Source organism: Salmo trutta, chromosome 2 (assembly GCF_901001165.1).
Source record: "Salmo trutta chromosome 2, fSalTru1.1, whole genome shotgun sequence".
NCBI lineage: Eukaryota > Metazoa > Chordata > Actinopteri > Salmoniformes > Salmonidae > Salmo > Salmo trutta.
Window position 1 is genome coordinate 40,698,080 of NC_042958.1, and position 27,007 is coordinate 40,725,086.

At 44.7% G+C, this 27,007-nt stretch overlaps 1 protein-coding gene across 1 annotated transcript in view; it reads left to right on the plus strand.

Annotated features, from left to right (window-relative positions):
* lyst (lysosomal trafficking regulator) overlaps positions 1 to 27,007 on the plus strand; it is a 153,211-nt gene that overhangs the window by 69,046 nt on the left and 57,158 nt on the right. The window contains 9 exon segments of the mRNA XM_029701898.1: positions 2,069 to 2,206; positions 4,526 to 4,724; positions 6,364 to 6,495; positions 6,703 to 7,213; positions 7,439 to 7,591; positions 16,468 to 16,648; positions 17,080 to 17,249; positions 18,111 to 18,341; positions 21,412 to 21,578. Coding sequence (XP_029557758.1) covers positions 2,069 to 2,206; positions 4,526 to 4,724; positions 6,364 to 6,495; positions 6,703 to 7,213; positions 7,439 to 7,591; positions 16,468 to 16,648; positions 17,080 to 17,249; positions 18,111 to 18,341; positions 21,412 to 21,578 — 1,882 coding nt within the window.

Sequence of the window (27,007 nt, forward strand, 5' to 3'; positions counted from 1 at the left end):
CCGGGCCCGCGCGCCTGTCAGAGGACAGCCGGGCCCGCGCGCCTGTCAGAGGACAGCCGGGCCCGCGCGCCTGTCAGAGGACAGCCGGGCCCGCGCGCCTGTCAGAGGACAGCCGGGCCCGCGCCCTGTCAGAGGACAGCCAGGCCCGCGCGCTGTCAAAGCTCCCAATTCACCACTTTATTGACAACGTTGGATGTTGGTCAGTTTGGGATTGAAACGTTGTCAATAAAGCTGTGAAATGGGAGCATAAGCAGCTTTGCTGTTGTTTAAAACTTCTTGGACTTACCCTAGGATAGGGGGCGCCACAGCACATTTTGAAAAAAATTTGTGCCCATTTTCAACGGCCTACTAATCAAACTCAGAAGCTAGGATATGCATATAATTAATACCTGTGGATAGAAAACACCCTGAAGTTTCTAAAACTGTTTGAATGGTGTCTGTGAGTATAACAGAACTCATATGGCAGTCAAAACCCCGAGACCGATTGAAACAGGAAGGGGAATTCTGAATTGTGGACTCAACTTCACATCTTTGCCTATTAATCACACCGTGAGCTATTGTTCATTGAGCACTTTCTATTGCTTCCACTAGATGTCCCCAGTCTTTACAAAGTGTTTTGAGCCTTCTACTGTCGAAACTGAATGAATGAGACGCTGTGGAAATTGGTCACAGGAGGAGGGCCATCACCATTGTGACGTCGGCGGCCCTGTCTACCCCCTCCTTTCGAAACGTTTTAAAACACAATACAATCGTCCCCCTCGAATCTTATTGGCTCTCTTGTTGAAACAGGCCCTGAAGGTTTATGTTATACAACGTTTGACATGTTTGAACGAACCTAAATGGGGGAAAAATGTTATTTTTCGAAACCGCTGTCCCGCGCCCGACGGAGCATTTGGATACAGCCTTCAGACGCGCTAACAACAGCAAGCTAATGGAACATAAAGGATGGACTTTTTCGACCGAAAATACATTTGTTGTGGACCTGGGATCCCTGGAAGTGCTTTCTGATGAAGACAACTAAAGGTAAGGGATTATTGACAATAGTATACAAGATTAGATGTGATATGCGATTGTTCCAAGATGGCGCCGAGCTGGGTTTACTAGCAAATTTTCTGAGTATCGCATCCCCTTTTATCGCAAAGTGTGATTACCCAGTAAAGTTATTTTTTAATTCTGGTATGACAGGTGCTTTCAAGAGATATTCATCTATAAATCTTAGAATGACAATATTACATTTTAAAAATGTTTTCGAATAGTAATTGAGTAAATTGTAGCACTGTTTCCCGGGATGCTTTTGAGGGAAAATAGTTAGTCAACGTTACGCACCGATGTAAAATGCTGTTTTTATATATAAATATGAACTTTATTGAACAAAAGAATGCATGCATTGTGTAACATGATGTCCTAGGTGTGTCATCTGATGAAGTTTGTAAAAGGTTAGTGCTGCATTTAGCTGTTTTTTGGTTATTTGTGATGCATGGGGTTGGTCGGAAAATGGCTATGTTGCTACTTTTACCATGTACTCCTCTAACATAATCTAATGTTTTGCTTTTCCTGTAAAACCTTTTTGAAATTGGACGACGTGGGTCGATTCAGGAGAGGTGTATCTATAAAACGATATGAGACAGTCCTATATTTGAAAAAAAACAAATATTAAATTTCGTTATGCTAATGTCGCTAGGAGTTTTTCGCTGGATGTTGATCCCGCTTACGGGACGAGAGGCTCAAGAGGTTTTAACTGTCTTTCACCTCTTTATCAGTCAGATCTATGGGAGATCCTGCTAGCAGCCCTCGATCTTCATCAGGGTATACCACCATTTCAGGGTTAGGGTCAGGGTATACCAGGGTTGGGTTAGGGTTGGGTTAGGGTCAGGGTCAGGGTTGGGTTAGTGTTGGGTTAGTGTTAGAGTCAGGGTTAGGTTTGGGTTGGGGTCAGGGTTGGAGTCAGGGTTGGGGTCAGGGTTACAGTAGCTGTGTATTAATAAATGTTATGTCTCTCTAACAGGGTCAGGGTTAGGGTCAGGGTTACAGTAGCTGTGTATTAATATATGTTATGTCTCTCTAACAGGGTGGTGTCTGGGAGACTCTGCTGGCAGCGTTAGAGATCCTCATCAGGGTTCACCACCCCCAGCAGGTGTTCAACATCAGACAGTTTCTCAAAGCCCAGGTGGTCCACCGCTTCCTGCTCACCTGTCAAGTACTACAGGTAAGAACCTTATCCGTTCTGAATGAACAAGATGCATTTAGAAAGCCACTTTTTTTTACTAACTAATCATGTTGCAGCAATGTTTTCACTGCTGTAGTGGCTCTGGATCAGAGAGTCTGCTAAATGACTCACTACTGTAGTGGCTCTGGATCAGAGAGTCTGCTAAATGACTCACTACTGTAGTGGCTCTGGATAAGAGAGTCTGTTAAATGACTCACTACTGTAGTGGCTCTGGATCAGAGAGTCTGTTAAATGACTCACTACTGTAGTGACTCTGGATAAGAGTGTCTGCTAAATGACTCACTACTGTAGTGGCTCTGGATCAGAGTGTCTGCTAAATGACTCACTACTGTAGTGGCTCTGGATCAGAGAGTCTGCTAAATGACTCACTACTGTAGTGGCTCTGGATCAGAGAGTCTGTTTATTGACTCACTACTGTAGTGGCTCTGGATCAGAGAGTATGCTTAATGACTCACTACGGTAGTGGCTCTGGATCAGAGAGTCTGCTAAATGACTCCCTACTGTAGTGGCTCTGGATAAGAGAGTCTGCTAAATGATTCACTACTGTAGTGGCTCTGGATCAGAGAGTCTGTTAAATGACTCACTACTGTAGTGGCTCTGGATAAGAGAGTCTGCTAAATGACTCACTACTGTTGTGGCTCTGGATAAGAGAGTATGTTAAATGACTCACTACTGTAGTGACTCTGGATCAGAGAGTCTGCTAAATGACTCACTACTGTGGTGGATCAGAGAGTCTGCTAAATGACTCACTACTGTAGTGGCTCTGGATCAGAGAGTCTGCTAAATGACTCACTACTGTGGTGGATCAGAGAGTCTGCTAAATGATTCACTACTGTAGTGGCTCTGGATAAGAGAGTATGTTAAATGACTCACTACTGTAGTGACTGGATCAGAGAGTCTGCTAAATGACTCACTACTGTGGTGGATCAGAGAGTCTGCTAAATGACTCACTACTGTAGTGGCTCTGGATCAGAGAGTCTGCTAAATGACTCAGTACTGTAGAGGCTCTGTATCAGAGAGTCTGCTAAATGACTCACTACTGTAGAGGCTCTGGATCAGAGAGTCTGCTAAATGACTCACTACTGTAGAGGCTCTGGATCAGAGAGTCTGCTAAATGACTCACTACTGTTGTGGCTCTGGATCAGAAAGTCTGCTAAATGACTCACTACTGTATTGGCTCTGGATCAGAGAGTCTGTTAAATGACTCACTACTGTAGTGGCTCTGGATCAGAGAGTCTGTTAAATGACTCACTACTGTAGTGACTCTGGATAAGAGTGTCTGCTAAAGGACTCACTACTGTAGTGGCTCTGGATCAGAGTGTCTGCTAAATGACTCACTACTGTAGTGGCTCTGGATCAGAGAGTCTGCTAAATGACTCACTACTGTAGTGGCTCTGGATAAGAGAGTCTGCTAAATTATTCACTACTGTAGTGGCTCTGGATCAGAGAGTCTGTTAATTGACTCACTACTGTAGTGGCTCTGGATCAGAGAGTCTGCTTAATGACTCACTACGGTAGTGGCTCTGGATCAGAGAGTCTGCTAAATGACTCCCTACTGTAGTGGCTCTGGATAAGAGAGTCTGCTAAATGATTCACTACTGTAGTGGCTCTGGATCAGAGAGTCTGTTAAATGACTCACTACTGTAGTGGCTCTGGATAAGAGAGTCTGCTAAATGACTCACTACTGTTGTGGCTCTGGATAAGAGAGTATGTTAAATGACTCACTACTGTAGTGACTCTGGATCAGAGAGTCTGCTAAATGACTCACTACTGTGGTGGATCAGAGAGTCTGCTAAATGACTCACTACTGTAGTGGCTCTGGATCAGAGAGTCTGCTAAATGACTCACTACTGTGGTGGATCAGAGAGTCTGCTAAATGATTCACTACTGTAGTGGCTCTGGATAAGAGAGTATGTTAAATGACTCACTACTGTAGTGACTGGATCAGAGAGTCTGCTAAATGACTCACTACTGTGGTGGATCAGAGAGTCTGCTAAATGACTCACTACGGTAGTGGCTCTGTATCAGAGAGTCTGTTAAATGACTCAGTACTGTAGAGGCTCTGTATCAGAGAGTCTGCTAAATGACTCACTACTGTAGAGGCTCTGGATCAGAGAGTCTGCTAAATGACTCACTACTGTAGAGGCTCTGGATCAGAGAGTCTGCTAAATGACTCACTACTGTAGTGGCTCTGGATCAGAGAGTCTGCTAAATGACTAAAAAGTCAATGTAATTAAAAGACTGCATTTTCCTCACGTTAACTATCAGACCTCCTCATCCTCTGTGTTTGTCCCCCAGGAGCATCGGGACGAGCACCTGACCTCCATCCCACAGGAAGTGTGTCTGTCTTTCGTTAAGATCATCCAGGAAGTGTTGGGTTCCCCTCCGGACCTAGACCTCCTCCGATTGGTCTACAACTTCCTCCTCGCCGTGCACCCGCCCACTAACACCTACGTTTGTCATACGCCTACAAGCTTCTACTTCTCACTACACATAGGTGGGTTTTTTACACACACTTCCTGGTTCAATTAATATAGTCAAACTCAAGTATTCAATAGGTGACTTTTACTTTAAATAGTAATTTTCTACCAAGGTGTCTGCTTTTACATAAAGTACTTAACACCACTGACAGTAGTGTGTCTGTTGTCTCCAGATGTTAGACTGTTTTGTGTCTGTTGTCCTGTAGATGGTGAGCTGTACCAGGACCAGACTATATATATGTTGTCTGTTGTCCTGTAGATGGTGAGCTGTACCAGGACCAGTATATATATGTTGTCTGTTGTCCTGTAGATGGTGAGCTGTACCAGGACCAGTATATATATATGTTGTCTGTTGTCCTGTAGATGGTGAGCTATACCAGGACCAGTATATATATGTTATCTGTTGTCCTGTAGATGGTGAGCTGTACCAGGTGAAGGACCAGTATATATATGTTGTCTGTTGTCCTGTAGATGGTGAGCTGTACCAGGTGAAGGACCAGTATTTATATGTTGTCTGTTGTCCTGTAGATGGTGAGCTGTACCAGGTGAAGGACCAGTATTTATATGTTGTCTGTTGTCCTGTAGATGGTGAGCTGTACCAGGACCAGTATATAAATGTTGTCTGTTGTCCTGTAGATGGTGAGCTGTACCAGGTGAAGAACCAGTATATATATGTTGTCTGTTGTCCTGTAGATGGTGAGCTGTACCAGGTGAAGGACCAGTATTTATATGTTGTCTGTTGTCCTGTAGATGGTGAGCTGTACCAGGTGAAGGACCAGTATTTATATGTTGTCTGTTGTCCTGTAGATGGTGAGCTGTACCAGGTGAAGGACCAGTATATATATGTTGTCTGTTGTCCTGTAGATGGTGAGCTGTACCAGGTGAAGGACCAGTATATATATGTTGTCTGTTGTCCTGTAGATGGTGAGCTGTACCAGGACCAGTATATATATGTTGTCTGTTGTCCTGTAGATGGTGAGCTGTATCAGGTGAAGGACCAGTATATATATGTTGACTGTTGTCCTGTAGATGGTGAGCTGTACCAGGTGAAGGACCAGTATTTATATGTTGTCTGTTGTCCTGTAGATGGTGAGCTGTACCAGGTGAAGGACCAGTATTTATATGTTGTCTGTTGTCCTGTAGATGGTGAGCTGTACCAGGTGAAGGACCAGTATATATATGTTGTCTGTTGTCCTGTAGATGGTGAGCTGTACCAGGTGAAGGACCAGTATATATATGTTGTCTGTTGTCCTGTAGATGGTGAGCTGTACCAGGTGAAGGACCAGTATATAAATGTTGTCTGTTGTCCTGTAGATGGTGAGCTGTACCAGGTGAAGGACCAGTATATATATGTTGTCTGTTGTCCTGTAGATGGTGAGCTGTACCAGGTGAAGGACCAGTATTTATATGTTGTCTGTTGTCCTGTAGATGGTGAGCTGTACTAGGTGAAGGACCAGTATATACATGTTGTCTGTTGTCCTGTAGATGGTGAGCTGTACCAGGTGAAGGACCAGTATATATATGTTGTCTGTTGTCCTGTAGATGGTGAGCTGTACCAGGTGAAGGACCAGTATTTATATGTTGTCTGTTGTCCTGTAGATGGTGAGCTGTACCAGGTGAAGGACCAGTATTTATATGTTGTCTGTTGTCCTGTAGATGGTGAGCTGTACCAGGAGAAAGTCCAGTCCATAATGTATATGAGAAATATCAACAGTGGATGGAAGTCAGCTGGTAGCTCAGTGGTCTCTCTCTCCACGGCTGTCTTCACTGAGGACCCTCTTCCTGAAGGTACCTACAGTCATTATTTTTGTCTTCATGCAGTGACATGTTTCTCGCTCTCGATTGGTGCAGAACACCTGTACGCTAGTATCCGCCCAGGAAACAAATATACATATTCTTCTGCACTTTGTTCTGCCCAGACCTTTTCCCTTTCCTATTAAACATGTTGGGAGTGGCATGATATTTATATTTAGGTACATCTGTTTCCCTCTGAAGGTACCATCCACCTTCAGCCTCCGTCACCTGAACATGGAGGAGACGACCAGTCCCTGTCCCTCCGGCCCGCCAACCTGACCCCCTCGCCCAACTCCTCCCCGTTGCTCAGGCCCTGTGTGAGCCATGGAGGGGCTGGGAGCCCCAGGGAGGGCCAGGAAGGAGAGGGGGTGATTCTGGGAAGCACAGAGACTCTAAAGCGAGGAGGAGGAGGGGGAGGGGAGGAGCAGCTCCTGTCTAGCTGTGAGTCTGCGAAAACCATCTGTGACTCCCGAGAGGGAGGAGAGGCACCACGTACCCCGTCCATCAGTATCGAGGAGGTGGAGGGGAGGGGGGAGGTAGATGGGGAGGAGGGGGTGGAGGAGAGGGGGGAGGTGGATAGTCTGGTTGAGGGCAGCGTGGGCGGTGCCGAATCTGAGGACCGTTTTGATTGGGCGAGCGATGAGGTGCCACAGAGGCCGGACAGTCTGAAGGGGATCACATCGTTTCAGAGGAGCTCCTCTAACCTGGCCAGGTGACTGGATATTTTGATTCCAAAGGGCACCTTTTCCTTATAAAGTGCTTTTGACCAGGGCCCATAGGGACCAAATCAGAGGACAGGTTTAGCCTTGTGCTTCACCTCTCATAAACATTGCAGAAATCCAACTGATATTGTTGTTTACTTTGTACATCGCTGACTCTACCTTTTAAAATATGTCTAATACAATGAATTTCTTCATTTCTTCATTTATTCATCCAGCCTGGGCCTGGCCTTCCCTGCCCAGAATGGGAGCATGGCCCTCGGTCGTTGGCCCAGCGTGGCCGACCGTGGGACACTACCAGAAGACTGGGAGAGCTACTCGTACTCACCTGGATACGAGAGGGCCTACAGAAAAGACTCGAGCAACGACAGGTACACTACTCTATAGAATAACACACTCACTACACCTGTTAGGTGTCATGCTCCAATACAAACTACCCACTACAGACTACCCACTACAGACTACCCAATACACCTGTTAGATCTCATGCCCCACTACAGACTACCCACTACAGACTACCCACTACAGACTACCCACTACAGACTACCCACTACAGACTACCCAATACACCTGTTAGATCTCATGCCCCACTACAGACTACCCACTACAGACTACCCACTACAGACTACCCAATACACCTATTAGATCTCATGCTCCAATACAGACTACCCACTACAGACTACCCACTACAGACTACCCACTACACCTGTTAGATCTCATGCTCCAATACAGACTGCCCACTACAGACTACCCAATACACCTGTTAGATCTCATGCTCCAATACAGACTACCCACTACAGACTACCCACTACAGACTACCCACTACACCTGTTAGATATCATGCTCCAATACAGACTGCCCACTACAGACTACCCACTACAGACTACCCACTACACCTGTTAGATCTCATGCCCCACTACAGACTACCCACTACAGACTACCCAATACAGACTACACACTACACCTGTTAGGTGTCATGCTCCAATACAGACTACCCACTACAGACTACCCACTACAGACTACCCACTAAAGACTACCCACTACACACTACAGACTACCCACTACACCTGTTAGATCTCATGCTCCAATACAGACTACCCACTACACCTGTTAGGTGTCATGCTCCAATACAGACTACCCAATACAGACTACACAATACAGACTACCCACTGTTAGATGGTTTGCTGTGGCTAGATGTCAAGATCAAGCGTCTTGGCTACAGCAGAGATATCCAACCCCCTCCTGGATCAAGATCCCTGTTGCCTACGTTGTTTTGTGTGTAAAAAGTATATATAGCGCCCCTAGTGTGCACATTTGGTAATACTGCATACCCGGTATGCTACAGAAACAGTATGGCGGTATGACCATGTGGATATCACCCAACACTCTTAGATTCACCGGATAAATTATGTGGCTGATCAGATCGTGTCCACTCACAAGCCTTTCAGCACGGTCACCATCCTTCACTGACACAGGTCAAACACCATGTTAGTGATACAACAGCAGTGTGAATCATCAGACAGCTAGTATCTAGTTATATTATTCCTGTTGTCAGTGTGACCATGCAGCCTTCATACTTCCTTATGTTCCATGACTTGAGACTACTGTTAACCAGGACCCATAGGGCTCTATATAGTGGACTACTGTTAACCAGGACCCATAGGGCTCTATATAGTGGAATACTGTTGACCAGGACCCATAGGGCTCTATATAGTGGAATACTGTTGACCAGGACCCATAGGGCTCTATATAGTGGACTACTGTTGACCAGGACCCATAGGGCTCTATATAGTGGACTACTGTTGACCAGGACCCATAGGGCTCTATATAGTGGACTACTGTTGACCAGGACCCATAGGGCTCTATATAGTGGAATACTGTTGACCAGGACCCATAGGGCTCTATATAGTGGACTACTGTTGACCAGGACCCATAGGGCTCTATATAGTGGACTACTGTTGACCAGGACCCATAGGGCTCTATATAGTGGACTACTGTTGACCAGGACCCATAGGGCTCTATATAGTGGACTACTGTTGACCAGGACCCATACGGCTCTATATAGTGGACTACTGTTGACCAGGACCCATAGGGCTCTATATAGTGGACTACTGTTGACCAGGACCCATAGGGCTCTATATAGTGGACTACTGTTGACCAGGACCCATAGGGCTCTATATAGTGGACTACTGTTGACCAGGACCCATAGGGCTCTATATAGTGGACTACTGTTGACCAGGACCCATAGGGCTCTATATAGTGGACTACTGTTGACCAGGACCCATAGGGCTCTATATAGTGGACTACTGTTGACCAGGACCCATAGGGCTCTATATAGTGGACTACTGTTGACCAGGACCCATAGGGCTCTATATAGTGGACTACTGTTGACCAGGACCCATAGGGCTCTATATAGTGGACTACTGTTGACCAGGACCCATAGGGCTCTATAGTGGACTACCGTTGACCAGGACCCATAGGGCTCTATATAGTGGACTACTGTTGACCAGGACCCATAGGGCTCTATATAGTGGACTACTGTTGACCAGGACCCATAGGGCTCTATATAGTGGACTACTGTTGACCAAGACCCATAGGGCTCTATATAGTGGACTACTGTTGACCAGGACCCATAGGGCTCTATGTAGTGGACTACTGTTGACCAGGACCCATAGGGCTCTGTATAGGGAACAGGGTTCCGCATTGGGAAGCGTCCTGTATCTCTAACTACCATCGGTGAAGATGAGTTTCTGTTGAATTGACAGTCCCTCCACTGTATCTATATTTCCGTCTCATCTCTCTATCTCAGCTGAGTGTCATCAAGCTGTCTTTGATAAAGTCCAATAATACTCTCTCCCTTTCACCAAGTGGATCAGCTAATGAGTAATTTCATCTACATCCACATCCTCTCCTCACTCTCTTTCTTTCTCGCTCTTTATTCTCTGATTTGTGTCGGTCTCTCCTCTCTCTCTTTTGCTCCCTCTCTCGCTCTCCTATCGCTTTTTTGCTCTCTCTCCTCTGTTCAGTCATCATCAGTGTGCGTAGGAGAGAACCCGACCTAGCCAGTGTCTCTCTGCTTTCATCTACAGACCTCGTATGAAAGGATATGATATTGGAGGTTGCATGAGACTGTGTTTCAAGCTTTATCTGTTCTGGGTTGTGTCTGTTTGTGCCTGTTATTGAATATTAGTCTTGTCTCTGTTTATGAAGCCTTGTTATGTTGACTGAGCAGAGCTCTGTTGGACTGATCACTCAGTTAACACCTGTCCTGTTAACACAGCAGCGAAACACCTCACACTACCAATAAAGAGAGCACCTGGCCTCCTTCCTAGGACAATAACCATAACCCATGTATAATACCCCTCTTATCGCTGGCTGGGTTTGTTCTGTGTGTCTGGAACCGTAACCTCATTCAGAAAGGAAAAAGACATCTGTGGGGCTAATCATTTGTGATAAAGCTTAATGTTTAATCTCTGGTTGTATTTATTATGGATCCCCATTAGTTCCTGCCAAGGCAGTAGCTACTCTTCCTGGGGTTTATTAAGGATCCCCATTAGTTCCTGCCAAGGCAGCAGCTACTCTTCCTGGGGTTTATTATGGATCCCCATTAGTTCCTGCCAAGGCAGCAGCTACTCTTCCTGGGGTTTATTATGGATCCCCATTAGTTCCTGCCAAGGCAGCAGCTACTCTTCCTGGGGTTTATTATGGATCCCCATTAGTTCCTGCCAAGGCAGCAGCTACTCTTCCTGGGGTTTATTATGGATCCCCATTAGTTCCTGCCAAGGCAGCAGCTACTCTTCCTGGGGTTTATTATGGATCCCCATTAGTTCCTGCCAAGGCAGCAGCTACTCTTCCTGGGGTTTATTATGGATCCCCATTAGTTCCTGCCAAGGCAGCAGCTACTCTTCCTGGGTGTTGATGTGATCCATGACCAGCCTTTAAAAGCACTTCATGGCTACAGATGTGAGTGCTACGGGTCGGTAGTCATTTAGACAGGTTACCTTCGTGTTCTTGGTCACAAGGACTGTGGTGGTCTGCTTGAAACATCCTAGTCATAGACTGTTCTCTCTGCTACCGCACGACAAACTGTACCAGAGCACCAAGTCTAGGTCCAAAAGGCTTCTAAACAGCTTCTACCTCAGACATAAAACTGCTGAACAGTTCAGTAATCAAATGGCTGCCCAGACTATATGCATTGACACCACCACCACCGAGGACTGTGCCTCGACACAGTCCTGTCTCGGATCTCTACGGACAATTCCTTCTACCTCATGGCTTGGTTTTTGTTCTGACATGCACTGTCAACTGTGGGACCTTATATAGACAGGTGTGTGCTTTTCATGTCCAATCAACTGAATTTACCACAGGTGGACTCCAATCAAGTTGTAGAAACATCTCAAGGATGATCAATGGAAACAGGTTGCACCTGAGCTCAATTTTGAGTCTCATAGCAAAGTGTCTGAATACTTATGTAAATAAAGTGTTTCTGTTTAAAAATATATATATATTTGCTAAAATATCTTAACCTGTTTTTGCTTTGTCATTATGGGGTATTGTGTGTAGATTGAGGATTTGTGTTTATTTTATCAATTTTAAAATAAGGCTGTAATGTAACAAAATGTGGATAAATTCAAGGCATCTGAATACTTTCCGAAGTCACTGTGAATACAATTAAAAATATTACATTTCACATCACTTTTCGCAATACATTCAGTGTGTTCCCTCAGACCTCTACTACCACATATCTACAATACATTCAGTGTGTTCCCTCAGACCTCTACTACCACATGTCTACAATACATTCAGTGTGTTACCTCAGACCTCTACTACCACATATCTACAATACATTAAGTGTGTTACCTCAGACCACTGCTCTACTACCACATATCTACAATACATTAAGTGTGTTCCCTCAGACCTCTACTACCACATATCTACAATACATTCAGTGTGTTACCTCAGAAAACTACTCTACTACCACATATCTACAATACATTAAGTGTGTAACCTCAGACCACTACTACCACATATCTACAATACATTAAGTGTGTTACCTCAGACCACTACTCTACTACCACATATCTACAATACATTAAGTATGTTACCTCAGACCACTACTCTACTACCACATATCTACAATACATTAAGTGTGTTACCTCAGACCTCTACTACCACATATCTACAATACATTAAGTGTGTTACCTCAGACCACTACTCTACTACCACATATCTACAATACATTAAGTGTGTTACCTCAGACCTCTACTATCACATATCTATAATACATTAAGTGTGTTACCTCAGACCACATATCTACAATACATTAAGTGTGTTACCTCAGACCTCTACTATCACATATCTACAATACATTAAGTGTGTTACCTCAGACCTCTACTATCACATATCTACAATACATTAAGTGTGTTACCTCAGACCACTGCTCTACTACCACATATCTACAATACATTAAGTGTGTTACCTCAGACCACTACTCTACTACCACATATCTACAATACATTAAGTGTGTTACCTCAGACCACTGCTCTACTACCACATATCTACAATACATTAAGTGTGTTATCTCAGACCACTGCTCTACTTCCACATATCTACAATACATTAAGTGTGTTACCTCAGACCACTGCTCTACTACCACATATCTACAATACATTAAGTGTGTTACCTCAGACCTCTACTACCACATATCTATAATACATTAAGTGTGTTACCTCAGACCACATATCTACAATACATTAAGTGTGTTACCTCAGACCTCTACTACCACATATCTATAATACATTAAGTGTGTTACCTCAGACCACATATCTACAATACATTAAGTGTGTTACCTCAGACCACTGCTCTACTACCACATATCTACAATACAACATCTATGTGTATGTGCATGTGTTATCGTGTGTGTGCGTGTGTGTGTCTGTACCTGTGTGTGTGTGTGTGTGTGTGTGTGTGTGTGTGTGTGTGTGTGTGTGTGTGTGTGTGTAGTCAAGGTTCTATGTGGTACTGTGCGCCTCCCATAGTCTGTTCTGGACTTGGGAATTGTGAAGAGACCTCTGGTGGCATGTCTTGTGGGGTATGCATGGGTGTCTGAGCTGTGTGCCAGTAGTTTAAACAGACAGCTCGGTGCATTCAACATGTCATTACCTCTCACAAATACCAGTCGTGATGAAGTCAATCTCTCCTCCACTTTGAGCCAGGAGAGATTGACATGCATATTATTGTTTGCTCTCTGTGTACATCCAAGGGCCAGCCGTGCTGCCCTGTTCTGAGACAATTACATTTTTCAGAAGTCCTTTTTTGTGGCATCTGACAACACGACTGAACAGTAGTCCATGTGTGACAAAAGTAGGGCCTGTAGGACCTGCCTTGTTGATAGTGTTGTTAAGAAGGTAGAAACTAGGGCCTGTAGGACCTGCCTTGTTGTTAGTGCTGTTAAGAAGGTAGAAACTAGGGCCTGTAGGACCTGCCTTGTTGTTAGTGCTGTTAAGAAGGTAGAAACTAGGGCCTGTAGGACCTGCCTTGTTGATAGTGCTGTTAAGAAGGTAGAAACTAGGGCCTGTAGGACCTGCCTTGTTGTTAGTGCTGTTAAGAAGGTAGTAACTAGGGCCTGTAGGACCTGCCTTGTTGTTAGTGCTGTTAAGAAGGTAGAAACTAGGGCCTGTAGGACCTGCCTTGTTGTTAGTGCTGTTAAGAAGGTAGAAACTAGGGCCTGTAGGACCTGCCTTGTTGATAGTGTTGTTAAGAAGGTAGAAACTAGGGCCTGTAGGACCTGCCTTGTTGATAGTGCTGTTAAGAAGGTAGAAACTAAGGCCTGTAGGACCTGCCTTGTTGTTTGTGCTGTTAAGAAGGTAGAAACTAGGGCCTGTAGGACCTGCCGTGTTGATAGTGCTGTTAAGAAGGTAGAAACTAAGGCCTGTAGGACCTGCCTTGTTGATAGTGCTGTTAAGAAGGTAGAAACTAGGGCCTGTAGGACCTGCCTTGTTGATAGTGCTGTTAAGAAGGTAGAAACTAGGGCCTGTAGGACCTGCCTTGTTGTTAGTGCTGTTAAGAAGGTAGGAACTAGGGCCTGTAGGACCTGCCTTGTTGATAGTGTTGTTAAGAAGGTAGAAACTAGGGCCTGTAGGACCTGCCTTGTTGATAGTGCTGTTAAGAAGGTAGAAACTAGGGCCTGTAGGACCTGCCTTGTTGTTAGTGCTGTTAAGAAGGTAGAAACTAGGGCCTGTAGGACCTGCCGTGTTGATAGTGCTGTTAAGAAAGTAGAAACTAAGGCCTGTAGGACCTGCCTTGTTGTTAGTGCTGTTAAGAAGGTAGAAACTAGGGCCTGTAGGACCTGCCTTGTTGATAGTGTTGTTAAGAAGGTAGAAACTAGGGCCTGTAGGACCTGCCTTGTTGTTAGTGCTGTTAAGAAGGTAGAAACTAGGGCCTGTAGGACCTGCCTTGTTGATAGTGCTGTTAAGAAGGTAGAAACTAGGGCCTGTAGGACCTGCCTTGTTGATAGTGCTGTTAAGAAGGTAGAAACTAGGGCCTGTAGGACCTGCCTTGTTGATAGTGTTGTTAAGAAGGTAGAGCAGCGCCTTTATTATGGACAGACTTCTCTTAAGACTCCCTGCAAAGCAGTGGCAATCCTTCCTTAATGAGTGATATTAGCAATATTAAAAATCTGATTGTGATCAAGAGGTTTTTAAAATCTAATCGTGTTCAGGTGATGTTTCCAATCGATTTGATATTTAGTATTATTCTGATTACAGGTCTAGAGAACTGGCTGGCGTTTATATTTTTTTTAATTTTTATTTCACCTTTATTTAACCAGGTAGGCCAGTTGAAAACAATTTGTCATTTACAACTGCGACCTGGCCAAGATAAAGCAAAGCAGTTCGACACAAACAACAACACAGAGTTACACATGGAGTAAAACAAACATACAGTCAATAATACAGTAGAAAATAAGTTAATATACAAAGTGAGCAAATGAGGTGAGATAAGGGAGGTAAAGGCAATAAATAGACCATGGTGGCGAAGTAAATACAATATAGCAAGTAAAACATGGGAATTATAGATTTGCAGTAGATGGATGTGCAAAGTAGAAATACTGGGGTGCAAAGGAGCAAAATAAATAAATTCAGTAGGGGAAGGGGTAGTTGTTTGGGCTAAATTATAGATGGGCTATGTACAGGTGCAGTGAGCTGTTCTGACAGCTGGTGCTTAAAGCTAGTGAGGGAGATAAGTGTTTCCAGTTTCAGAGATTTTTGCAGTTCGTTCCAGTCATTGGCAGCAGAGAACTGGAAGGAGGAATTGGCTTTGGGGGTGACCAGAGAGATATACCTGCTGGAGCGCGTGCTGCTATGGTGACCAGCGAGCTGAGATAAGGGGGGACTTTACCTAGCAGGGTCTTGTAGATGACCTATATGTTGAATGTTCACCCATAAAATGATTATTTAATTAAATATTTTGGAAAATAGATAGATAATTGCATTAGCAAACCCTTTCTCTACCATATATAGTTTAAAAGTTCCAGACTATTTACTCAGAGAATGTACCATGATTAGAGTGAGTATAATGTCAATACTTCCTTGGTCTGAAGTGGTCGCTGCTCAATAGAACTGTCACTGCTCTGTGGGCAGAACGGCGCTTCAAACGTCAACTGACAAGCCAGGGTTATAGAAGTAGAAAGCCAGGGTTATAGGAGTAGAAAGCCAGGCTTATATGAGTAGAAAGCCAGGGTTATAGGAGTAGAAAGCCAGGGTTATAGGAGTAGAAAGCCAGGGTTATAGGAGTAGAAAGCCAGGGTTTTTAGAAAGCCAGGGTTTTTGGAGTAGAAAGCCAGGGTTTTTGGAGTAGAAAGCCAGGGTTTTTGGAGTAGAAAGCCAGGGTTTTTGGAGTAGAAAGCCAGGGTTAGAGGAGTAGAAAGCCAGGGTTAGAGGAGTAGAAAGCCAGGGTTTTTGGAGTAGAAAGCCACAGATCTGGAGGTGAAAATGACCAGGGTATCATGTTGATTTTGATTGGTCCAATGCATGGAAACGCCTCCAAATGTTACCACCTCCCAACGTCAAAATATAACTAAATAATATAACTATAAATAGAACTAAGAGCGGTGCAGCAAGCTGACGTTATTTCATCAACACTGTCAAATACAACCATATTCAGGTTGTAGAATTGTAGAGTAACAATATAATGATTGATTGTATGTGATTCGTAATGACATGAGGTTATTATTAATCTAATATTACAGGTCCAGTACAGAGGACTGCCTGGTGTTAATATGCTATGGTCTATATGACCTGTTGAGAGGGGTTCTGCTACTACTACCAGACCTGATGCTGGAGGAGGTGATGGATAAGCTGGTCCAACCTGAAGCTCTTATCGTCCTCGTCAACCACTCCTCTCCCCTTATACAGCAGGGGGTTATGAAGGTGAGGGCTCTTGTATGCGTACGCACACTAAGGAAGGCGCAGGCCAACACATTTCCACTGTGTGTTATGTTGCAGTTATGTCCCAGCTCCTAGACACCTTCCTCAACCCAGCCTTCAGCAGGGATCTCATGTTCTTTTAGACATAATGCTGCTGTGTCTCACTCCTTGTACTAGTCTCCCTGTAGGTCCTGGATGACATTATGTTGGGTTATCTCCTTTCTCCTCTTTACAGCTCCTGGATGCCATTATGTTATTATCTCTCTCCAGCTCCTGGATACCAGTATGTTATTATCTCTCTCCAGCTCCTGGATGCCAGTATGTTATCTCCTCTCTAGCTCCTGGATGCCAGTATGTTATCTCCTCTCTCTAGCTCCTGGATGCCAGTATGTTAGGTTAGCTCTTGACAGCTTACTGTCTCTCCTTTTCTCCAGCTCCTGGATGCCTACTTCAGCCGAGCGTTTAAGGAGCAGAAGGAGAAGTTCCTGAAGAACCATGGCTTCAGTCTCTTAGCCAATCAGCTGTACCTGCACCAGGGGACTCAGGGCCTGCTGGAGGTCTTCCTGGAGATGCTGTTTGGACGACCTGTCGGCCTCGAGGAGGAGTACGTACAGGGAGGGGAGGGAGCAAGGCCTGGAGGAGGAGTCAGTACAGGGAGGGGAGGGAGCAAGGCCTGGAGGAGGAGTCAGTACAGGGAGGGGAGGGAGCAAGGCCTGGAGGAGGAGTCAGTACAGGGAGGGGAGAGAGCAATGCCTGGAGGAGGAGTCAGTACAGGGAGGGGAGGGAGCAAGGCCTGGAGGAGGAGTCAGTACAGGGAGGGGAGAGAGCAATGCCTGGAGGAGGAGTCAGTACAGGGAGGGGAGGGAGCAAGGCCTGGAGGATGAGTCAGTACAGGGATGGGAGAGGAGGAGTTAGTACAGGGAGGGGAGGGAGCAAGGCCTGGAGGAGGAGTCAGTACAGGGAGGGGAGAGAGCAATGCCTGGAGGAGGAGTCAGTACAGGGAGGGGAGGGAGCAAGGCCTGGAGGAGGAGTCAGTACAGGGAGGGGAGAGGAGGAGTTAGTACAGGGAGGGGAGGGAGCAAGGCCTGGAGGAGGAGTTAGTACAGGGAGGGGAGAGAGCAAGGCCTGGAGGAGGAGTTAGTACAGGGAGGGGAGAGGAGGAGTCAGTACAGGGAGGGGAGGGAGCAAGGCCTGGAGGAGGAGTCAGTACAGGGAGGGGAGGGAGCAAGGCCTGGAGGAGGAGTCAGTACAGGGAGGGGAGAGAGCAAGGCCTGGAGGAGGAGTCAGTACAGGGAGGGGAGGGAGCAAGGCCTGGAGGAGGAGTCAGTACAGGGAGGGGAGGGAGCAAGGCCTGGAGGAGGAGTCAGTACAGGGAGGGGAGGGAGCAAGGCCTGGAGGAGCCGGATATGAAATAGAAACAATATGAGGGTGTCAGTGTTGTGTTTATTCTTGTTGTATTTTCCAGTCTAGACCAGGAGGACATGGAGACCATCAGTCCCTTCAGGAAGCGTTGTATCATCCCAGTGCTGGGTTTAATAGAGAACAGTCTGTGTGAGAACAGTCTGGTCCACAACGTGCTCTGTATGCTACTGCAGCTCGTCAACGCCTGTCCCAAACTGGCTGACATACTGCTGGACCACGGCCTGCTCTACGTCCTCTTCAATACCCTGTCTACACTCAACGGCATGGAGCATGGGTGAGTACATACACCTTTGCCAAATATATTTAAACTCAGTTTTTCACATTTCCTGACATTTAATCCTAGTAAAAGTCCCTGTCTTAGGTCAGTTAGGATCACCACTTTATTTGAAGAATGTGAAATGTCAGAATAATAGTAGAGAATTATTTATTTCAGCTTTTATTTCTTTCATCACATTCCCAGTGGGTCAGAAGTTTACATACACTCAATTAGTATTTGGTAGCATTGCCTGTAAATTGTTTAACTTGGGTCAAACGTTTCGGGTAGCCTTCCACAAGCTTCCCACAATAAATTGGGTGAATTTTGGCCCATTCCTCCTGACAGAGCTGGTGTAACTTAGTCAGGTTTGTAGGCCTCTTTGCTCGCACACGATTTTCAGTTCTGCCCAAAATGTTCTAAAGGATTGAGGTCAGAGCTTTGTGATGGCCACTTCAATACCTTGACTTTGTTGTCCTTAAGCCATTTTGCCAGAACTTTAGAAGTATGCTTGGGGTTATTGTCCATTTGGAAGACCCATTTGCGACCAAGCTTTAACTTCCTGACTGATGTCTTGAGATGTTGCTTCAATATATCCACATAATTTTCCATCCTCATGATGTCATCTATTTTGTGAAGTGCCCAGTCCCTCCTGCAGCAAAGCACCCCCACAACACGATGCTGCCACCCCCGTGCTTCACGGTTGGGATGGAGTTCTTCGGCTTGCAAACCTCCCCCTTTTTCCTCCAAACATAACGATGGTCTGCGTCACACAGAGATTTATATCTGCTATATAATATATACCGTAATTTCCAGACTATTAACTCCTGGTCGGGCTGACATCCAGCGGACATCCAGCGAAAAATCCTATCCCCATTAGCATAACGAAATTATTATTATTATTTTTTTCAAATATAGGACTATGTTATATCGTTTTATAGATACACCTCTCCTGAATCGAACCACGTTGTCCGATTTCAAAAAGGCTTTACAGCAAAAGAAAACATTAGATTATGTTAGAGGAGTATATCGTAAAAGTAGCCACATAGCCATTTTCCGACCAACCACATGCATCACAAATAACCAAAAAACAGCTAAATGCAGCACTAACCTTTGACAATCTTCATCAGATGACACTCCTAGGACATCATGTTACACAATACATGCATTCTTTTGTTCGATAAAGTTCATATTTATATATAAAAACAGCATTTTACATCGGCACGTGACGTTGACTAACTATTTTCCCTCAAATGCATCCGGTGAAACAGCGCTACAATTGACTAAATTACTATTCGAAAACATTTTTAAAATGTAATATTGTCATTCTAAGATTTATAGATGAATATCTCTTGAAAGCACCTGTAATGCCAGATTTAAAAATAACTTTACTGGGTAATCACACTTTGCGATAAAAGGGGATGCGATACTCAGAACAATAGGCTACCGTTACAGGTCAGCGCCATCTTGGAACATTCGCATATCAAATCTACTCTTGTATACTATTGTCAATAATCCCTTACCTTTGATTATCTTCATCAGAAAGCAATTCCAGGAATCCCAGGTCCACAACAAATGTATTTTCGTTCAAAAAAGTTAATCCTTTACGTCCCAATAGCTTGTTCTTGTTAGCGCGTTCTGAAGGCTGCTCCAAAAGCTCCGTCGGCCGCGGGACTCCTCTTTTTTTTTTTTAGGTTCGTTCAAACATGTCAAACGTTGTATAACATAAATCTTTAGGGCCTTTTTCAACCAGAGCTCCAATAACATTCAATGGGGACGATTGCATTGTCTTTCAAACGTTTCAAAAGGGGAGGGTAGCCAGGGGCGCCGGCGTCATAATGGTGATGGCCCTCCTCATGTGACCACGTTCCACAGACTCTCATTGTGTCAGTTTTCACAGTAGAAGGCTCAAACCACTTTGTAAAGACTGGGGACATCTAGTGGAAGCAATAGGAAGTGCTCAATGAACCATTGCTCACGGTGTGATTTATAGGCAAAGTGATGAAGTTGAGTCCGCAATTCAGAATTCCACTTCCTGTTACGATCTGTCTCGGGGTTTTGACTGCCATATGAGTTCTGTTATACTCACAGACACCATTCAAACAGTTTTAGAAACTTTAGGGTGTTTTCTATCCACAATTATTAATTATATGCATATCCTAGCTTCTGAGTTTGAGTAGGAGGCCGTTTAAAATGGGCACGAATTATTTTCAAAAATCGCTGTAGCGTCCCCATCCTAGGCGACCGTCAAGAGGTTAAGCCGCACATGTCTATAAGCCGCAGGTGCCTACTGGTACATTGTAACAAATTAACTTTACACAGGCTTTAACGAAACACGGCTTGTAACAAAAATAAATAGGCTTTAACGAAACACGGCTTGTAACAAAAAAATAATAATTAGCAGTAAGCTTTACCGGTAGTTATCTTTTTGCACTGAGTCAATTCCTCACGCTGCTGTTTTCAACGTCTTATCATCGACTCATTAAGACCAAGCTCCCGTGCAGCAGCTCTATTTCCTTTTCCAACAGCCAGATCAATCGCCTTCAACTTGAAAGCTACATCATATGCATTTCTCTGTGTCTTTGCCATGATGAGGGTGACAAAATGACTACCGTAATCAGAATGATGGGAAGTTTGAGAGCGCTTGATTTAATCTAAACAGTAAACAAAAAAGTTGTTTGACCTTAACCCGTTCGGCAATTTCATTGGTCTAATGAAAGCTTCATGCCGCCAAAAAACGGAGCACGTCACAGAATGTGTTTTTTTTTTGAAAAAAATTTGAAAGCGGGAAAAATCCATATATTAACCGCATCATTGTTTAAGCCGCGAGGTTCAAAGCCTGGGAAGAAAGTTGCGGCTTATAGTCCGGAATTTACAGTAGATGAATATGTAGCTGCCCCACTCAGAGATTTTGTTGCATGGAATCATTTGAAACTAGAATGCGTGCTACTGAGAAAAACACCAGTGATGCTACTGAGAAAAACACCAGTGATGTTTTTCTCAGTAGAACGATGGAAGTGTTTGCCAGGGGTTACGTAGCATGGCTCACACGCTGCTCTCTGTCTGTGTCTCAATCAATTTCTCTCCTCAGTATACCTCTGAACGACTACAAACTGCTAGTGGTCGACATCCAACAGCTGTTGGTCGCGGTGACCATCCATTCCTGTTCCTCCTCTGGTGCTCAATACTTCAGGATCATAGAGGACCTAATCACACTACTGGGCTTCATGGAGACGTCCAAGATGAGACGAACCCAGGGTAAAATATAGCCCGGTACCTATATTAGATAGTAGGGTACTGTGATGAGACGAACCCAGGGTAAGATATAGCCTGGTACCTATATTAGAGAGTAGGGTACTGTGATGAGATGAACTCGGGGTAAGATATAGCCTGGTACCTATATTAGATAGTAGGGTACTGTGATGAGATGAACTCGGGGTAAGATATAGCCTGGTACCTATATTAGAGAGTAGGGTACTGTGATGAGATATAGCCTGGTACCTATATTAGAGAGTAGGGTACTGTGATGAGATGAACTCGGGGTAAGATATAGCCTGGTACCTATATTAGAGAGTAGGGTACTGTGATGAGATATAGCCTGGTACCTATATTAGAGAGTTGGGTACTATGGTACAGTATAGCATGGTTCTCAATACTTCAGGATTGTAGACGACTCTACTGTACATGTTCAGTTCCTTCAGAAAGTATTCATACCCCTTGACTTATTCCACATTTTGTTGTGTTACAGTCTAAATTTAAAATGGATTAAATTTATTTTTTTCTCACCCATCTACACACAATGCCCCATAATTTTTGCTAATGTATTGAAAATGAAATACAGAAATATCTAATTTACCCCTGAGCCAATACTTTGTATAAGCACCTCAGACAGTGATTACAGCTGTGAATCTTTCTGGGTAAGGCCCTAAGAGCTGTGAGTCTTTCTGGGTAAGGCACTAAGAGCTGTGAGTCTTTCTGGGTAAGGCCCTAAGAGCTGTGAGTCTTTCTGGGTAAGGTCCTAAGAGCTGTGGGTCTTTCTGGGTAAGGTTCTTAGAGCTGTGAGTCTTTCTGGGTAAGGCCCTAAGAGCTGTGAGTCTTTCTGGGTAAGGCCCTAAGAGCTGTGAGTCTTTCTGGGTAAGGCCCTAAGAGCTGTGAGTCTTTCTGGGTAAGGTTCTTAGAGCTGTGAGTCTTTCTGGGTAAGGCCCTAAGAGCTGTGAGTCTTTCTGGGTAAGGCCCTAAGAGCTGTGAGTCTTTCTGGGTAAGGCCCTAAGAGCTGTGAGTCTTTCTGGGTAAGGCCCTAAGAGCTGTGAGTCTTTCTGGGTAAGGCCCTAAGAGCTGTGAGTCTTTCTGTGTAAGGCTCTAAGAGCTGTGAGTCTTTCTGGGTAAGGCTCTAAGAGCTGTGAGTCTTTCTGTGTAAGGCTCTAAGAGCTGTGAGTCTTTCTGTGTAACGCTGTAAGAGCTGTGAGTCTTTCTGTGTAAGGCTCTAAGAGCTGTGAGTCTTTCTGTGTAACGCTGTAAGAGCTGTGAGTCTTTCTGTGTAAGGCTCTAAGAGCTTTGCACACCTGGATTGTGCAACATTTACACATTATTATTTAAATTCTTCAAGCTCTGTCAAATTGGTTGTTGATTATATAGGGTAGAGGAGAGGTATAGTATAGCCTGGTAGAGTATATATATTATATAGGGGAGGTATAGTATAGCCTGGTAGAGTATATATATTATATAGGGTAGAGGGGAGGTATAGTATAGCCTGGTAGAGTATATATATTATATAGGGGAGGTATAGTATAGCCTGGTAGAGTATATATATATTATACAGGGTAGGTATATTATATCCTGGTAGAGTGTATATATTAAATAGGGGAGGTATAGTATAGCCTGGTAGAGTATATATATTATACAGGGTAGGTATATTATAGCCTGGTAGAGTACATATATTATATAGGGTAGGTATAGTATAGCCTGGTAGAGTATATGCACTTCCATTCAGAAGTTTGGGGTCACTAAGAAATGTCCTTGTTTTCTATGAAAACATACATGAAATGAGTTGCAAAATGAATATGAAATGTAGTGAAGACATTGACAAGGTTATACATAATAATTGTCCTTCAACCTTTTCTTTCGTCAAATAATCCTCCATTTGCAGCAATTACAGCCTTGCAGACCTTTGGCATTCTAGTTGTCAATTTGAGGTAATCTAAAGAGATTTCACCCCATGCTTCCTGAAGCACCTCCCACAAGTTGGATTGGCTTGATGGGCACTTCTTACGTAGCATACGGTCAAGTTGCTCCCACAACAGCTCAATAGGGTTGAGAGCCGGTGACTGTGCTGGCCACTCCATTATAGACAGAATACCAGCTGATTGCTTCTTCCCTAAATAGTTCTTGCATAGTTTGGAGCTGTGCTTTGGGTCATTGTTCTGTTGCAGGAGGAAATTGGCTCCAATTAAGCGCCGTCCACAGGTATGGCATGCCGTTGCAAAATGGAGTGATAGCCTTCCTTCTTCAGGATCCATTTTACCCTGTACAAATCTCCCACTTTACCACCTCCAAAGCACCCCCAGACCATCACATTGCCTCCACCATGCTTGACAGATGGTTCACTCCTCCATTATCTTTTCATTTTATTTGCGTCTCACGAATGTTCTTCTTTGTGATCCAAACACCTCAATCTTAGATTCGTGTCCATAACACTTTTTTCCAATCTTACTCTGTCCAGTGTCTGTGTTTTTTGCCCGTCTTAGTCTTTTCTTTTTATTGGCCAGTCTGAGATATGGCTTCTTCTTTGCAACTCTGCCTAGAAGGCCAGCATCCCGGAGTCACCTCTTCACTGTTGACGTTGAGACTGGTGTTTTATGGGTACTATTTAATGAAGCTGCCAGTTGAGGACTTGTGAGACGTCTGTTTCTCAAACTAGACACTAATGTACTTGTCCTCTTGTTCAGTTGTGCACCGGGGCCTCCCACTCCTCTTTCTATTCTGGTTTGAGCCAGTTTGCGCTGTTCTGTGAAGGGAGTAGTACACAGCTTTGTACGAGATCTTCAGTTTCTTGGCAATTTCTCACATGGATTAGCCTTCATGTTCTAAAATGGCGCCGGAAGAAATGGCAGCAGTTTTACGGCGCCCAACCAATTGTGTTATGTGTTTTATCGTGTTATTTGTAACTTATTTTGTACATAATGTTTCTGCAACCGTATCTTACTGCAGAAAAGAGCTTCCGGATATCAGGACAGCGATCACTCACCTCGGATTAGACAAAGATCTTTTCTTCAACAAGCAGGACGCACAGGACATTCTCCGAACACCCGGCGGGGCTGACATGCCAGTTATTCGCAAGAGGAAGTGACGCAGGTACAGAGGACGAAGAGCCGGATGCCTGGTCAGGACCCGCAGAAGGCGAGTAGGAAAGCTGCCGTTACCGTCAATATTACTCGCCAACGTGCAATCGTTGGACAATAAATTAGATGAGGTACAATCACAAATATCCTACCAACGGGACATCAAAAACTGTAATATCCTATGTTTCACGGAATCGTGGCTGAATGACGACATGGATATTCAGCTAGCGAGATATATGCTGCACCGGCAAGATAGAACAGCACACTCCGGTAAGACGAGGGGGGGTGGTCTGTGCATATTTGTAAACAACAGCTGGTGCACGGAATCTAAGGAATCCTCTAGATTTTGTTCGCCTGAAGTAAGGTATATTGTGATAAATTGCAGGCTACACTACTTGCCTAGAGAGTTCTCAGCTTTACTTTTCGTGGCTGTTTATTTACCACCACAGACAGATACTGGCACTAAGACCGCACTCAGTCAGCTGTATAAGGAAATAAGCAAACAGGAAACCACTCACCCAGATGCGGCGCTCCTAGTGGCCGGAGACTTTAATGCAGGGAAACTTAAATCAGTTCTACCAAATTTCTATCAACATGTTAAATGTGCAACCAGAGGGAAAAAAATTGTAGATCACCTGTACTCTACGCACAGAGACGTGTACGAAGCTCTCCCACATTTTCAACATGCCCCTGATTGAGTCTGTAATACCAACATGTTTCAAGCAGACCACCATAGTCCCTGTGCCCAAGAACACAAAGGAAACCTGCCTAAATGACTACCGACCCGTAGCACTCAAGTCTGTAGCCATGAAGTGCTTTGAAAGGTTGATAATGGCATCAATACTATTATCCCAGAAACCCTAGACCCACTTCAATTTGCATACCGCCCAAACAGATCCACAGATGATGCAATCTCTATTGCGCTGCACACTGCCCTTTCCCACCTGGACAAAAGGAACACCTATGAGAGAATGTTGTTCATTGACTGCAGCTCAGCGTTCAACACCATAGTACCCTCAAAGCTCATCACTAAGCTAAGGAACCTGGGACTAAACACCTCCCTCTCCAACTGGATCCTGGACTTCCTGACGGGCCATGACTGCATGGCCAGGCACGACTCCAACACCATCATTAAGTTTGCAGATGACACAACAGTGGTAGGCCTGATCAACGACGATAGGGAGGAGGTCAGAGACCTGGCCGTGTGGTGCCAGAATAACAACCTATCCCTCAATGTAACCAAGACTAAGGAGATGATTGTGGAATACAGGAAAAAGAGGACCGAACACGCCCCCATTCTCATCGACGGGGCTGTAGTGGAGCAGGTTGAGAGCTTCAAGTTCCTTGGTGTCCACATCACCAACAAACTAACACGGTCCAAACACACCAAGACAGTCGTGAAGAAGGCACGACAAAGCCTATTCCCCCTCAGGAAACAAAAAATATTTGGCATGGGTCCTGAGATCCTCAAAAGGTTCTACAGCTGCAACATCGAGAGCATCCTGACCGGTTGCATCACTGCCTGGTCCGGCAATTGCTCCGCCTCCGACCGCAAGGCACTTCAGAGGGTAGTGTGTACGGCCCAATACATCACTGAGGCTAAGCTGCCTGCCATCCAGGACCTCTACACCAGGCGGTGTCAGAGGAAGGCCCTAAAAATTGTCAAAGACCCCAGCCACCCCAGTCATAGACTGTTCTCTCTACTACTGCATGGCAACCGGTACCGGAGCGCCAAGTCTAGGACAAAAAGGCTTCTCAACAGTTTTTACCCCCAAGCCATAAGACTCCTGAACAGGCAACCAAATGGCTACCCGGACTATTTGCATTGTGTGCCCCCCCCCCCCCCAAACCCCTCTTTTACGCTGCTGCTACTCTCTGTTTATCATATATGCATAGTCAATTTAACTATACATTCATGTACATACTACCTCAATTGGCCCGACCAACCAGTGCTCCCGCACATTAGCTAACCGGGCTATCTGCATTGTGTCCCACCCACCACCCGCCAACCCCTCTTTTACGCTACTGCTACTCTCTGTTTATCATATATGCATAGTCACTTTAACCATACCTACGTGTACATACTACCGCAATCAGTCCGACTAACCGGTGTCTGTATATTGCCTCGCTACTGTTATTTTCAAATGTCTTTTTACTGTTGTTTTATTTCTTTACTTACACACACACCTTTTTTTTGCACTATTGGTTAGAACCTGTAAGTAAGCATTTCACTGTAAGGTTGTATTCGGCGCACGTGACACATAAACTTTGATTTGATTAATTTCTCGGAACAAGAATAGACTGACGAGTTTCAGAAGAAAGTTCTTTGTTTCTGGCCATTTTGAGCCT